This window comes from Tupaia chinensis, unplaced genomic scaffold (assembly GCF_000334495.1).
Source record: "Tupaia chinensis unplaced genomic scaffold, TupChi_1.0 Scaffold000523_1, whole genome shotgun sequence".
Lineage (NCBI taxonomy): Eukaryota > Metazoa > Chordata > Mammalia > Scandentia > Tupaiidae > Tupaia > Tupaia belangeri.
Genome location: NW_006160036.1, coordinates 988,613 through 1,005,301, shown reverse-complemented (window position 1 = coordinate 1,005,301; position 16,689 = coordinate 988,613). Strand labels below are relative to the sequence as shown.

General features: G+C 46.6%; 1 protein-coding gene across 1 annotated transcript in view; it reads right to left on the bottom strand.

The window, feature by feature from the left end:
* The window catches only part of CDH1 (cadherin 1), a 101,289-nt gene extending 85,570 nt beyond the window's left edge, over nucleotides 1-15,719 (bottom strand). Inside the window, exons 1-3 of the mRNA XM_006156936.3 lie at nucleotides 15,623-15,719; nucleotides 11,344-11,591; nucleotides 10,370-10,484 (exon numbers count right to left, since the gene is read on the bottom strand). Coding sequence (XP_006156998.1) covers nucleotides 10,370-10,484; nucleotides 11,344-11,591; nucleotides 15,623-15,719 — 460 coding nt within the window. The remainder of the gene's footprint in view (nucleotides 1-10,369; nucleotides 10,485-11,343; nucleotides 11,592-15,622) is intronic.
* Between the last annotated feature and the right edge of the window lie 970 nt (nucleotides 15,720-16,689).

Genomic DNA, 16,689 nt, shown 5'->3' with positions numbered 1-16,689 from the left:
AATCCCTTCTCTGCCAGTCTTGGGGATTTGGGACACACATGCACATGCACCCAGAGTGAGTTCGAAACTGCTTTGGGACTTGAGCCATGGTTGACCATGTGGGAATCCAGCAATGTAACCATTACACCATCTGCTGGTCCTGAAGTCACTATCTCAATCAAAAGTACCCTGACCCAACAGGCCCACCATGGAAATACATCTTCTAGATACCCTGGACCACTTACGAAGGCTGAATTATGCCAGGTTTTTTTCCCCTGCAGCAGTTTTCTAAAAGCTTGGACACAATCTTGTGTACATTTATCACTGACTGATAAACTATGGTATCCATCACATATCGCTACAAAAATAAAGAAATAAAAGAACATGGAGGTGGGGCTGGCAGGTAGTGTGGTGGTTAAGGTGCTAGACTCCCACATGGCAGTCCTGGATCTGGTGGCTTGCTTTCTTATTCTCTCTCTCTGTCTCTCTCTAGTCAAATTAAAAAAATAAGAATCACATGGGACCAGCAAGTGGTATAGTGGTTATGTCGCTGAACTCCCATTGGACAGTGGTTCGAGTCCTGGATCTGGTGGCTTCAAAGTCACACTGGGTGCATGTGCGTAAATGGCCAAGATCCCAGAAGGAGGCTGTGTTTTTGGAAAAGTCATGAATAAACTGCCCATTAATGAGCATGGCTTTAGCCATGCCATATAAGCCAGTTGCCCACCAGGAGTTTGGCACCGCCTTGCCTGTGGGGTAGCTCTTCCTCTGTTTAGGAATGAAGCACCTGGAGGGCAAGATCATGACCTGCGCAGTAACAAGTTCTGCTTATCAGCTAAAAAAAAAAAAAAAAGAATCTTGATTGTTGATTTTGTCCGAAACATTAAACAAAGCAGTGAAGAAGGCCCTAACCTTGAAAACAACCAGATCTAAGGAGAAACCCTGTCTCTACCACTCACTACTTGCAGGTCCAAGTTTCTTCCATACCCCCCATGAACTCCATGGGTGTGTCAGTCCCACTGATCATATTCGCTGTTGTATCTAAAAGGTGTAATAAGTAACAGTTAAGACAGAATGAAAATAATAGAAAACAAAACCAAAAAGATCCTGGGAGGAGAATGGAGGAGAAGGGACTGTGGCGTGGCCATTCCCCCGTTGGGGATGCTTTTTCACTTTCGGTCTCTATGTCTCTCTCTGGTAAGCGCATGCACCCTATAGCAAAACTCTCTCTTAAAAATAAATAAATAAAAAGAACATGGAAATTCGCTCTCTAAAGAGAGAATACACAGATAAATTTTGGGGAGAAAAACAAGGTATAAGACAATGTCATATGCTATGCTTTGTGTAAAAGGATGATATATTAAGAATTTTACACTGGCAAAAAGAAATAAAACTATTTTTATATTTCCCTGAGGAAAGCCTGAAAAGGATACTTGAGAGACTGATAAGATCAGTTACCCGTGGGAAACTAATTAGTTACCTGTGCCCTGGGGAAGAACTCAGTGAAGAGTAGACAAGGACAGGGGTGAGAAGGAGACTTCTTTATTTACTTACACAAGGGAACTTCAAAGTTTTCTTGAAAAAACTTTTAAGTAGATTTAAGTAGAGTTTACCTTGGTGCAAACATTTTGAAATCCATGCATACTTTTTTTTTAAAGAATTATTTATTTTTAATTTTATTTATTCATTTACTTATTTTATTTTGACCAGAGAGAGACACACACAGAGAGAAAGTGAGAAAGCAAGCCACCAGGTCCAGGACTTGAACCGTGGTCAACCATGTGGGAATGTCCAGCGCCTTAACCACCATGCCACCTGCTGGTCCCCCATGCATACTTTTTCATAATATACATTCTCCACAAACTTTCTGGAGAAACTTCATTCGTGAAAACATTATTCGAACTTATTTTTTAGCCAAGTGAATGACATGCCTACAAAAAAGTGCAGAACAAGAAAACCCTCCATACTATGGGCTAGAACCCGAGGTGTGAGGTAGCCTGGCCCCACCTGTACTCCCCCCACAGCCTCGTCCCCTGCAACTCCTCCAAATCCAGGAAGGCACAGTTTCGGCCTGTGACCCGACCAACCTATGGGCATCCCATTTCCTCTTCCGGAAGTGTCCTTTCCCTTTCTGTGCCTGCTGGACACCTTTTACTCACCAAGGGCAGCAAGCGAAATTGACCACTCCTGGCATGCTGAGCATTTTCCCACACCTCGGCAAGTTCAGAGTGGACTGGACTTAATCTCTGATGGATCTCGCAGAGATTTTCTGGACTCTCCTTGAGGCAGGGGATGGGTCTTACATCTACTGCACGGTGGTGAGATGTACACTGGCTATTTCTCAGGGTTCCCATTCCTGCACTCTGTCCACTCTACGGTGCACCCAGAGAGCTCTCCTTCGAGGACACAGCAGAACGACCAGCCTTATCTCTCTCTGTTCAAAGGTGCCCTTAGATTGCTGGCCTCAGACTGGACAACCAGATGCTCCCACTCTGGCTGGCACCACAAGTATTTACTCATCAAACATGTGTGAGGTAGCCTCTGGGGTTATTCAGGGCAGTGAACCTGGTGGCAACAGACGCTTGGCCAAGTCTAGAACCTCACCCTCAAAGACCTTGGTGCACATGAAGGAGAGTAGGTCCGCATTTGTCAAGTCCCCCAGATTTGATGTGAACCCTGGTCTCGGGGGCTAGGGGCAGTGTATTTTGGCCAATGGAAAGATGGTATCCTTAATGTGTACAAACGGTCTTCAAAGACTTCATGAATAGTGTGTTTCATGAAAAAAAAAACTATGTATGGAATCAGCAGATGGCATAATGCTTACATCATTGGACTCCCATGTAGTCGACCATAATTCAAGTCCCAGACCTGGGGGCTTAAAACTCACACCAGGTGCGTGTGCATGGATGTCCAAAATCCCAAGAAGAACATAGAGAAGGGACTGTAGGGTGACCATTCCCCTTGGGGATTTCTTGCTTTCTCTCTGTCTCTTTCTCTCTAGCGAGCACACATACCCTATAGCAATAATCTCTCTCTCTCTCTCAAAAAAGAAAAAAACTATGTATGAATTTCAAAATTTCTGCACCAAAATTTAATTCCATTTTTCCATGAACTTGTTGATATCTCTTCGTATTACAACATGCTTTTAAACAAGCAGAAGCTGACAAGTTCCAGGTCATCTTGTCTTCCCCACCCCCAGATGCCCCTCACACCCCAGTTTTAAACAACACCCAAGAGCAGGTCCCCTTTCCTAACCCACAACAAATCTACTTCAGCACACTGCACAAGCGAAAATGACACAGGCTTTCCTTTTCCTTTTTTTAAAAGAATTACTTTATTTAACTTTATTATCATTATTAATATTATTTTCCAGTTTTCATCAGAGAAAGACAGAGAAAGAGAGAAGGAAAGGGAGAAAGCAAGCCACCAGGTCTAGGACTTGAACTGTGGTCAGCCATGTGAGTATCCAGTGCCTTCAGCTACCACACCACCTACCAACCCCCAGACTTTCCTTTTCTCACAAAGGCACTCTGGTCTGTTTGCAGAGCCATATTTGCTTAACAGAGGAAGGCAGAGTGAGGAAACTGGTCTGGCTGGTTTGCTGGGCGGGAGAGAGCACACAGGAACTTCTGAACCAAAGGTTCATGAGAGAGTCTGATAGTAACAAGTACTCCAAGGGGCTCTAATATTTAATAATGGGGCTGGGGGTGGCGTGGTGGTAAAGGATGTTGGATTTCCACATGGTCAACCACTGTTCAAATCCCGGACCTGACAGCTGGCTTTCTCATTTTCCTTCTCTCTTCTCTTTCTCACTCTGTCCCTCTCTGATAAAATTAAAATAAATAAAGTTGGGGAACCAGCAGTTAGCACAATGGCTATGTCACTGAACTCCCACGTAGTCGACCGAGGTTCGCGTCCCGGACCTGGTGACTTAAAACTCATGCTGGGTGTGTGTGCGTGCGTGTCCAAGATCCCGAGAGGAGAAGGGATTGTAGCCTGGCCATCCCCCCTGGGGGGTGATTTCTCGCTTTCTGTCTCTCTCTCTGTCTGTCTGGCGAGCGCACGCGCCCTATATCGAAAACCTCTCCAAAATAAATAAATAAATAAATAAATAAAGTTAAATAAAATAATTCATATATATGTATGTGTGTGTGTGTGTGTGTGTATATATATATATAATATTAGTTAAGCACTTGATGTACCCTATAATGCTGGTACTATTATGCTTATTTTACAGGCAGGAAAACTAAGGCTTAAAGAGAAAAGTCATTGACCAATGTCCCTAGACTGGCGAGGGGCATTACTTGCATTTAAATCTAGGCAGTCTGACTCTGAAACCTTTTATATTTGCCACCAGAATCTTGGGGAGAAGTGAGGGACAAGAGGAGAAAAGGGAAATAGTAAGCAGAACGGGAAGGGGCCTGAAGGCCTCCCAACAGTAGCAAGCATAAGCTAGAGTATATAAAAGGGAAACTTTAACAAAAACAATAGGAGAGAGAGACAAGGAAGCCACCATAAATTTGGTTTTAATTGACCAAAAATGAAAAACACATAAAAATGACTAACTGCCCTTCCATTTTCAGGTTCAGGTTTGAGGTCTCCCTTCTCTGCCCTCCGTAGCTTCCAGAAGGAAGCAATCACTACACGGTATCCCCAAGGCACACTCAGTGGCACACTCAGTCTGTAGCTTGGCTTCAAAAGCAAATGGCTGGGCACATAGCCCTCACAGGCATATTAGAAAGTTCTGACAAACCAAACTCTCCCCTGCCTACTTACAATCTTGAGGGCTGGCCAAAGTCCACTGAGAATTTAAGAGATAAAAAATATAAGCCGAGGTAGTAAATATTTACGTGTTCATTCACTTTTTTCGAAATACATGAGTTTTTACTGTGTCCCTAAGAAATACCACCATTTAATGATTCTTTCTGTTTTGCTTTTTTTTTTTTTTAATGTTTACTTATTTTTTTCTTCCATAAGAGAGAGAGAGAGAGACAAAGACAGTCACCCCCAACAGGGTCTTCACACCATGGATCACACCCAGCCTCAGCTGGGCATGGGCTTGCCCTGCATGCACAGGACACAAACCAGGACCCCTTGTGGCCTTCGCCACATAGTGTTGCGTTGCTGCTGCACCACCGCAGCTGACCCGTTTTCGTTCTTTCTGTTTGTTCTCACTTGTATTTACGTTTAGTCCATGGCTGATTTAATATACCTTTTTTTAACTGCCAAAGGGCACACACAATCATGAGAAAGAGAGGGGGAGCACCTCCCGATGGGGTGCGGTTACGCCACTATACTTCATCCTCCATTCCTCCTTCCCATCAGGCTTTTGGGCGTGGCCCAGTCTGGGATTCGAATCGTCATCAGCCATGTGGGATTCAGCTCCTAAAGCACAGCACTTAACCACTTGCTACAGGCTGGCTGGTCCACTTACTCATCACTGTAACCTGGGTCTTGCCTGGTGCAGGCATAGAACAGGCCCTCACATTTGGTGACTAAATGAAGGGATGTACATACTTTATCCTCACAAAAACCTTAACTACTGCCACCCCCACTTTACAGATGGGGAACCAAGGCTCCTAAGAATGACTGAGGCTTGGAACCGGCAAGTAGCATGGTGGTTAATTAAGGGTGCTGGACTCCCATATGGCCAACCATGGTTTGAGTCCTGGACATGGTGGTTTGCTTTCTCATTTTGCCTCTCTCTCTCTCACGTTCACTCTGTCTCTCTCTGGTCAAATTTAAATAAATAAAGTTAAATTTAAAAAATAAAAAATAATAATTCTTAAAAAGAAAAAAGTGACTGAGCCTCCTAGAAAAGTCTCTACACAGCTAGTTGCCGAAATGCAAACCTAGATGTTCTGTGCACTCACTCAACTATCCTAACGTGCCATGCTGATTTCTTTCCTCTCCTTGAAAGCCTCATGTCCTGAGAGGAGATGGGGTCGAGGCAGAATGGAACCCCAAAATGGCTGAGTCTAGACTATGACAGGTGCCTCTCGGGGATTCAGAGTTTTGGCAGCTTCTGGGAGATGTGAACGGTGATAAGATTCAGTGTCTGGCTTATCTGAGACTCTGCTTGGAAGAGAATGTGTAACAGACACCCAGGTGAGCATTTTGGAAGAAAAGGCTCACCCAATAAAGAGCCCCAGAGAGCAAACAAGGATTTCCATAGCCACCTGGCAGAGAGAAGCAGCAGCCAGCCTTCCTTAAATGGCCTTGCAGGGCCTGGGACTTCCCGCCTCCGCCTCCGCCTCCCTTGAGAGGCAAAGGCAGGAGGGTGGCCCACTAGTCTCCTAGCCTGCTGCATCAACCCTCGTCATAGATATGAGTAATTGAGGAAGTGAAGTTTAGGAGCTTGAGGGATGGGGGTGTGGGTATCTGATGATGTAAGGTGATCCCAAACAGGTTCTGTGTTTGCTTTTCCAAAGTCCAATTTAATTAGGGGGGCCTGCATACTGTTTTCACCACCTTTCAGCACATTCTTTAGAAAGGGGGGGGGGAGTTTGTTTAATGCACACAGGCAGGTGCCTGTGAACTAGGTCAATCCAAGGAGCATCTGAGGCTCAGACCCAAAGCACAGGGTCCTGCTTTCTCCAAGGGCAGATTGTAAAGGAAGAAGAGGAAGGAAACCACCACCTTAAAACCTGCTAGGTTTTCTTCTTCCACCCTTGAATTATCTTAAAGCTGTGTGCACTGGGCTCACACCTCTGAGATCCCAATGGGTTTCTCAAACCAGTCTGTGGCAAGAAATGGAAACTAATCAGTAACTATTTGTGACACTCTACAGCTATCTGTGGGTAAAAAGTGACAGATTCCTTGTTTTCGAATTCCCATGTGGCAAATGCTGCAGGAACCAATGTTTAAAGCCAGTTCAAGTGGTACATTCCTCATTTTCCTGCACTGTCCAGAGTAAAGCAACTTCTGAAACCCTGGCTGCCTTTTTAAATCATGAGGCCAATTTGAGGTCAAATGTGCAATTTTACCAGAAGAGCACTTCCATCCTGGGGCAATTCCACATTGGACTAGTACAAAGAGACACCACAGTCCAAAAAGGCCAACAACAGTTAAATGTTAGGAAACCTGATGAATGGGGGCGAGGTCTAGACACAAAGGGAACTGGAACCAGCCACACAGGGGCCTGTGGGATGCTGGTGGGAGCTGCCTCTCCCACCCACCAAAACCACCAGCCCCATGGCCCCCAACTCTACCTACCACCTGTCTGAACTAGCTCCAGCAGATCTGCTTCCTCTCGGGGCCCCACCCTAGCAACACATCTGATTCTGTCTACTTCACGATGGGAACTTATTCCCCACATATCTTCTTTCTACGCCCTTCCTCCAGATGTTTTAGGAGAAAGAGGAAGACCAACTACAGATCCTTCCATAGATTAATAAAATTTTTAAAGAGGTTTTTGCCTTAGGGTGTGTGCACACACTGCTGGAGAGAGTTACAGAGACAGTGAGAGGAAATGCAAGAAACCATCCCTCAGGGGGATGGCCATGCCACAATCCCTTGTCCTCCATTCTTCTCCTGGGATCTTGGGAATATACGCACATGCACTAGTGTGATGTTCATGCCACCAGGTCCTAGATGAGAACCACGGTTTGCCATGTGGGAGTTCAGCGTCCTAACCATTATGTCATTTGCTGGCCCCTTAATCAATTTTTTTATGCCTCAGTTTCCTAATTTAAACAATGGAAATAACAGGTTCTTGTGAAGTTTATTTTGTTAAGGAATTATTTATTTTATTATTTTTCAACTTGACCTGAGAGAGAGAGAGAGAGAGAGAAAGGGAAAGTGAGAAAACAAGCCCCCAAGTCCGGGACTAGAACTGCAAACGGTTATGTGGGAGCCAGCACCTTAACCACCATGCCATGTGCCAATCCCTCATTTATTTTTAATAATTACTTTATTTAATTAACTAATTAATTAATTTTTAAATTTGGCCAGAGAGGGACAGAGTGTGAAAGAGAGGAGAGAGAGGGAAATTTTTAAAATAGAGGAGAGAGAGGGAAATAGAGAAACCAAGCCACCAGGTCCAGGACTTGAACCGTGATTAGTCATGTGGGAGTCCAGGGCCCTGAGTCATCATGCCACCTGCCACACCCCCCTACCCGTCTTGTGAAGCTTAAATGAGCACACACTGTGGAGAGAGCTACAGAAACAGTAAAATATACAAAACCTTTACCCTAGAGTCTCGGGCAAAAGTGAATGGCTACTGCTATCAATAATAACAATTTTATTAACATGTAATAATGCTATTACTGATCAGACACAAGCGTTTAGACGGGAGAAATAAAAATCAGATTATGCTGCCTTCAGGACTACCTAATGTCTTGGTGCAGGAAAACAAAGTGACGACCACCTATGCTGAGACACGTCATACTCACACACTCCAAAATCTGATCCCTGCACTCCACTTGTCAAGCTGGGTCTAGTTTGCCTCCTCCCAGGTCAGTCCTCGCTGCCCGCTAATGTCCACCAAAACAACCCAGGCTGCCCACACCACCCATCCTACAGTGCCATCCAAGGGCATCCTGGGACATTCGCAGCAAGCTAGAATGTGAAGTTCAGAAGGCAGAGCTGGGGCGTTCCTGTATCCACATCTCCTCAATTTCCTCCCAGGGTCACACCAAACATTAGGCAGAGGACAAGGTAGACCCACTACAGTATCAGGTGGACAAAACTTCTTTTCTGATCCAATATATGGCTCCACAGAACACAGAGAGGTCTCAGAAAAGACCGAATATGTCTAATCAATCAAGCTGCAGTTTCTCTGAAATAAAGCGCCGCCCACAGTTGGAACAACTTCCAAAGTTCAAAAAAAAAGTTTAAGGTAACAACAGCATGATTGCCGATTTTTCATGTGGCCAGAGACTGGAAGGATAAACACAGTGGAAGCATTCCCTCAGGGGGATTGTGGGTGATTTCACTTTCTAAAAAGTATTTCTTATATTGTTTTGATACTCACACAATCAAATGAAACCATGAGGGAGGAGAAAGTGGTTTGATATAAACCAAGCACCTGGGAATCAGTGAAACCAGAAGAGAAACCAGTTCCTTCCCTGGCTCCCGCCCCTAGGCAACACTGAAGTGGAATAAAGCAAACTCTAGATTATCACAATGATAAGGCCTACAGGACATTAGGTGTTTGTGTGCAGCATATTCATCCCCTGAGTCAGAGTTTCTTTTTAAAAAAAAAAAAATCATTATTCCTTGGGGGAAATAGTCTGCATCAAAATGTTTTCATCTCTATGAAAAAAAACTACTGCCCAGGGCAGACAGGTGGCATAGTGGTTAAGGTACTGGACTCCCACATGACTGATCACAGTGCAAATCCCAGACTTGGAGGATCGGTCTCTCTCTCTCTCTCTCCCCCTCTCTCTCTTTCATCAAGTTAAAAATAATAATAGGAGCCAGTCGGTTGCATAGTGGTTAAGGCACTGGACTCTCACATGTTAGACCATGGCTCGAGTACTGGACCCAGCGCCTTGAAATACACTTAGGGTGTGTGTGTAAAAATTCCAAGAGAATGGAAAAGGAATTGCAGTGTAGCCATCCCCCCTAATGGGAAGATTTTTCACCGTCTTTCTGTATCTCTGCCTCTCTGGTAAGGGCATGCACCCTACAGCAAAAAAAAATCTCTTAAAAAATAATAATAAATATATAATTGAAAAAAAAAAAAACAAAAAAAAAACAAAAAACACAGCCCATGGGCCCAGCAGGTGACATGGTGGTTAAGGCACTAGACACTCCCATGTGGCTGACCTCAATTCAAGTCCCAGACCAGGTGGGTTGCTTTCTCACCTTCCCTCTTGCTCTGTCTCTCTCTTTGGTCAATGAATAAATAAAATTAAAATAAGTATTATTTTAAAAAATAAATAAATAAAAAACACAACCCAGGTAGCCAAGACGGGGCTTCTCAGTCTTTCCAGAGATGATGCAGAACAGATGGTCAGATCCCAGTTTAAATTCCTACTCTGCTGACCCTGGGCAAGTAAAAGTCACTCTGAACCTCAGTTTGCTCACCTATAAAACGGGAATATTGCTGCACCACCTTCCCAACCAACAGGTTTTTGCAGTCTGTAATGACAGACTGTCTCTAAAGTTGTCAAGACAATGTGAGAAACAATGAAGGCCTCTAATAAGTGTCACGCCACCACAACCACCGCCCCTTTGTAACATAGTTAATCAGACAGGGTGACCTCTACTTAACCACAGGGTTCAATGGTGGCAAAAGTTTAGGTCCCTAAGTGTGTAAATACCAAGGAATTGTCATTTGAGCCAGGGAGGGAGTTTGCCCATCCCAACCTAAGGGTGTGGGAGTTCAATTTCTCAGCCTCTTCCCAACCCCACCCCACACCAACAACATTAGTGCCGCCCTCACCTCTGCCCAGGACTCGGCCTCTCTCCAAGTGCTGTCGGGGGACGATGAAGGTGTAGCTCTCAGCGCCAAAGCCAGAATGGCAAGGCTCCGGCTCCTGGCAGAGCCGAGGGGAGACCTGGGGTACAGAAGAGATACAGGGCCTGGGTGACTTGGAGGGTTCCCTTCTGCCCACACGAAACCAGCACCTCCCCTCCCTCCCTTCAGGCGCCCGATGGTGAGATTTTCCTCACCACCCCTCTGACAGACAGTGACGTCATCCTCTCCCATCCAGAAAACCTGCTGCCGCCAAGACCCCAGAACTCCTAGGACAGGCCCTGGAGCCACCTGCTGCCAGCCTAGCCCACCTGTCTTTCCTGTCTGCTTTTTCATTACACGGGAGACTTCTTTAGTCTTCCCAATCCCACTCTCCTTAGACCAAGTTGGCTCCTGCTCCTGAGTCTATTTCCTCATACCGAGGGGGCGCTCAGCACCCTTTAGCCCCACATTCTTATCCCAAGGGCGCCCCCATTTCTATTACATTCACTACCCTTTCTTTACAAGGCAGGTGCCTTTATTTTTCCAGACACCCCTTTCTCTACTTGGGGGCTCATCCCTACTACTCTTGGCTCCCCCTTTACTTGCACCGGAGCGCCCCTTTTCCACACCCCGAACCCCCCACTCTGCTCCACGCCCTCATCGCCCTCCCCAAGCCCACACTGCCGCCAACCCGGAGTCCCCGGGGCCTGCAGCCAAGCGCGCCCCCCACCTCGGTATTTGGTGGCGGGAGCGGGCAACGCGGTGCTCGCACTTCGCCCCCTCCAGCCCTCACTCTGGGGAGCCCAGAGCACCGCGCAGCTTCCAGAAGGTCCCGGTTCTTTGCCTCCAAACTTTCTTGGCAAAAGGGAAGCGGGGAAGACTGAGAGGAAGGAACGTGGGACGCGGGAGCGGATAGTGGGGCCGAAAGGCGTCCCCTGAAGTCTGGGGGCTCAACGTACCTGCAGCAGCAGCAGCAGAAGCGCTGGCGGCGCGGAGGGCCCATGGCGGGCCGGGCGGGTGCCGAGCGAAGGCGGGGGCCGGGCGCGGTCGAGTCGGGCCGGGCCGGGCCGGGCTAGAGTCTTTACAGACTTCCGTGAACTCACAGGTGCTGTGCGGCTCCCAACGCCACTGAGCCTGGCAGCGCCGCAGCCTCCAGGTGAGCCTCGGAGGCACCGCCCCCGGCACAGCTCATTGGTCGAGGATGCACCTGCTGGCCGCAACCAATGAGTGGCGCGGTGTGGACCTTGGCTTCCTCCCGAGGGCTGGGCGCAGACGGCCCGCCCAAGGTCCCGCCCTCTCCCTGGCCTCGCACTGACAAGGTGACCCACTAGTCAATAGTTGGTGGAGTCCCAGTGGGTTATGGGAATTGCACAATTACAATTCCATCGGGTTCAAATCCCAGTGCTGCTGGTGGCTCACTAAGACCGAGGGTCACCGGGCCAGCAGGTGGCGTGGTGGTTAAGGCGCTGAACTCCCATACGGTTGACTACAGTTCAAGTACCGGACCTAGTGGGTTGTTTTTTCAGTTTCTCTTTCTCTCTCTCTCTCTCTTTCTTTCTCTCTCGTGAGAGCATGTGCCCTATAGCAAATTAAAATAGTAATAATAAAATTAAATAATTCTTAAAAAATAAAAACTCTCAGGACCAGCAGGTGGTGTGGTGGTTAAAGGCGTTGGACTCCCACATGGCCAACCACAGTTCAAGTCCTGGACTTGGTGGCTTGCTTTCTCTGTCTCTGTCTCTCTCTCTGACCAACCTGGAAAATAATAATAATAAATAAAGTTAAATTAAATAATTATTTAAAAATAAATAAATACAAAAACTCTGATGCTGGCAGGTGGTATGGTGGTTAAGAGCGCTAGACTCCACATGGTCAACAGCGGTTTGAGTCCTGGAGCTGGGAGCTTGCTTTCTCACTTTCTTTTTTATTTTTTTCCTTTATAAGAATTATTTTATTTAACTTTATTTATTTTAATTTGACCACAAAGGGACAGACCAAGGGGTGGGGGAGTGAGAAAGCAAGCCGCCAGGTCTGGGACTCAAACCACAATCAGCCATGTGGGAGTCCAGCAGCCTTAATCACATGCAACCTGCCAGTCCCCACTTTCTCACTTATTCTCTATCTCTCACTCTGTTCCTCTTTGGTCATATTTAAATAAATCAATAAAGCTAAATAAAATAATTCTTTAAAAAAAAAAAAACAGTAACATGGGACCAGCAGATGGCATAATGGCTATGTCGCTGGACTCCCATGTAGTTGACCATGGTTCTAGTCTCAGAACCAGTGTCTTAAACACACCAGGCGAGCATGCGTACGTGCCCAAGATCCCGAGAGGAGAATAGAGAAGGGATTGCAGCGTGGCCATGCCCCCTGGGGGGTAATTTCTCACTTTCTGTCTCTCTGTCTCTCTCTCTCGGACTTCCTGGTGAGTGCATGCGCCCTATAGCAAAAACCTCTCAAAAAAAAAAAAAAAAAACAAAAACGGGGTCACAAAGGACTGCTCCATAGGTTAGTGAGTTAGCAAATCTATCCACTGAGTCAAGACCACCTCTCAAAGCCTCAGTTTCTCCACCTCACAAGTGGGAATAATGGTGACAAACACTCGCCTGTGTTGTTTTGAGGCTCCCTACCACTAATAAGACCAGTTTTCCTGAGTCAGCTCTTTACAGATGTGAGGGGCAGTAACCATAAGAATAGGTACTGGGGACTGAAGTCCTCTTTGCCAGGTCTGTGTTAGATGTTAACTATCTCATTTAATCACGTATTAAGACAAACCAAGAGCCCTGTTTGTTTGTTTGGTTGGTTGGTTGTTTGTTTTGGGGGGGTTGCTATAGGGCATATGCGCTTGTCAGAAAGGCCAAAAGAGACAGAGAGACAAAAAGCAAGAAATCACCCTCCAGGGAGGATGGCCATGCCAAGATCTCTTCTCCTCCGTTCTCCTCTTGGGATCTTGGGCACGCATGCACACATGCCCGGCGTGAGTCTAAGCCACCAGATCTGGGACTCCAACCACAGTCGACTACATGGGAGTCCAGCAACATAGCTATTATGCCGTGTACTGGTCCCAATAGCCCAGTTGTTATTCTCATTTGATAGATGGGCAACTGAGGCATAAGATTGAGGCTGGGAACCAGCAGTTAGCGTAATTAATGGCTATGTCGCTGGACTCCCACGTAGTCTACCGCGGTTTGCGTCCCGGACCCGGTGGCTTAAAACTCACGCCAGGCGCGTGTGCGTGCATGCCCAAGATCCCAAGAGGAGAATGGAGGAGAAGGGATTGCGGCATGACCATCCCCCCTGGGGGGTGATTTCTCGCTTTCTGTCTCTCTGTCTCTCTCTGTCTGTCTGGCAAGTGCACGCGCCCTATTGCGAAAACCTCTCCCCCCCCAAAAAAAAAGATTGAGGACAATAAATGATTTTTGTTTTTGTTTTATGAGATTTTTGCTATAGGGTGCATGTGCTTGCTAGTGAGACAGAAGGCAAGAAACCCCCACCCCCACCCCAGGAGATGGCCATGCTGCAATCCCTTCTCTTCCATTCTCTTCTCAGGATTTTGGGTGCACACACACATGCACCTAGTGTGAGTTTTAAGCTGCTAAGTCTGGGACTAGAACCACGGCTAACTATGTGGGAATCCAATGATGTAACCATTATGCTGTTTACCGGTCCTGATGCCCATAAATGGTTATCGAGGATGGGAACCCACCTTCTGATTCCCAGGTCTTTTCATCTAACTGTTAGTTTCACTCAAGACAGTCTTCCAACTGTAGCTAATTTTCTTTTCTTTTGATTACTTTTTTTTATTATTATTTTTAATTTGACTAGAGAGAGAGAGAGAGAGGGAAAGTGAGAAAGCAAGCCACCAGGTCCAGGACTCGAACCATGATTGGTCATGTGGGAATCCAATTCCTTAACCACCACGTCACCTGCCAGCCCTGTATCTAGTTTTCAATCTGTCTTTTTTTTTTAGATTTTGCTATAGGATATATGAACTTACCAGAGAAAGACAGACAGAGTGGGAAAGAGAAAAAGTAAAGTATCCTCCCCAGGAGGTGGGGAATGGCCTCACTACAATCCTTTCCTTTCTCCTCCAGTCTTCTCCCTAGATTTTGGGCCTGCACACACATGTACCTGGCATGATTTTCAAGCTACCGGTCTAGGACTCAAACCATGAGGCTGGCCATGTGGGATCCAGCTCCTTAACCTCCACACCACCTGCTGGCCTTCAATCTGTCTTTTAATGTTGACCTAGAGAGACCCTTTAGAGATCACCAAAACCTATAATTTCCAGTTAACTCATTCAATATTACCTAGCAAGTCAATGTCAAAGCCAGGACCAGAGGGCACCAGCAATTAGCGTAACAGCTATGTTGCCGAACTCCCATGTAGTCGACCGCAGTTTGAGTCCCGGACCTGGTGGCTTAAACTCACACCAGGCGCATGTGTGAGCGTGCCCAAGATCCTGAGAGGAGAAGGGAATGCGGTGTGGCCATCCCCCCTGGGGGGTTATTTCTTGCTTTCTATTTCTCTGTCTCTCTCTGTCTTTCTGGTGAGTGCACATGCCCTATAGCAAAAACCTCTTAAAAAAAAAAAAAAAAAAAAGCCAGGACCAGAACTCAAGCTCCCCTGATCTCCTGAGTGAGATTCTTAATGCCACAGCCATAATATGGCCACCAGCACCTTCTCCAGAGAATTCTGTTTCCAGTAAAACAGTTTTAGGATCAAAAACTAAAGACAGGCAAATACTAGGTCAGACAGCTTCCCTGTGACTGCCAGTGGTCAGCCATATCTGTGTGGTTTGGCTACCTTAACAAAGAAACACCTCCTTTTCCTTCCGCTTCCTTTTTTTTTGGAGAGGTTTTGCTATAGGACGCATCTGCTGGCTGAAAAGACAGAGAGAGACAGAGAGACAGGAAGCGAGAAATCACCCCCCTGGGAGGAATGGAGTCCTTTCTCCTCCATTCTCCCCTCGGGATCTTGGGCACACACGTTCACGTGTCCAGCGTGAGTTTAAGTCACCGGTCCGGGACTCAAACCGTGGTTGTCTACACGTGAATCCAGCAACGTAACCATTACACTATCTGCTGGTCCCCCCTCCCTCTTCCAAGCTCAGTTAAAACAAAACAGAGTGTGGGGTCAGCCACTTGCTAGTTGTGTGACCTTCGAGTGAGTCCCTGTTCTCGTCCATAGGAATGAATTGACATGAGCTAGTGCAGAAAACATCACTGTGCAGAGTACTTGGCACGTAGCAGCACCTGCTCGGTACGTGTTTGGTGTGGAGATTGTTCTTTAGAAAGGCCCACACCCTATCTTCCTTCTTGATAAGGAAGGCCATGTTTGGAATAGTTCACCCAGAGCCTACTGAGGCTACCTCCTCCACTACAAAGGAGAGGTGCTGTCTCAACGGAGTGCTGTTTCAGGTCAGCTCAGGCTTCCCCCACAATCTGTCCTCTCAGTTTTAATGGGTTTCCAAGCACACACCCCTTTTGTATTTCTGCCTTTTCTCTTCCTCTGCCTCTTAACCCACCAGGAGACTCAGAGGGAAAAGGCTCCGGTATTTACTTTCCCGCTGAGGCTCCTGCCTGACTGTGCATTAAACGAGATAATGGAAATACAGAAAGAGGCGTTTCCCCCATGGGGCAGCCTTGCCCGTTTATTTTTTTTCTCCCAGTTATGTAAAAATACATATTTTATACCATCGCTGGGCCCAGGGAGCCTTTGGGTTTTGCTTTCTTTTACCCAGCAAGCCCTGGCCTTGTAACTCTGCAGCGAGTCTCATCGACTCTTCCATTACACTCTGATAATTCAATAAAAAGGATTTTAGAAAACAATTAGGGGCAGTGAGGACAGGAGGTCAAGCCTGAAACACTCTTCAGACTTCTTGGCAAATCCTTCTCCAAGCTCCAAGGAGGATCAGGATGGGATGCCCCCACACCAACTGTCCGGGGTAAGCAGAGAACACAAAGGGGCTCCCTGTAGAGGCTGAGCTGCCTCAGTTTCCTTTTCTATCAACCAGGGATACCTAATTGTGAGGATCAAATGAGCCTGGTGGGTGAGCCTGTGCTGTTGTGGAGCCATGCTACTGATGGCCTTTGATCTCAGGCTGAGCGGCTGACTCCAGCCCTGCCACTAGCTGGGTAGCGTTAGTCACTTGTCTTCCTCATTCTCAATTTTCTCATCTCTACCATGGGGATGTTAATAACACTTAATTCACAAGGCTCTTGCCTTTGCAAAAGTAACTATTAGAACTCTTTGTCTAAAACATTCCCTTCCCAGTTCTAGGCAAGATTTTGTGCCGCCTTGAA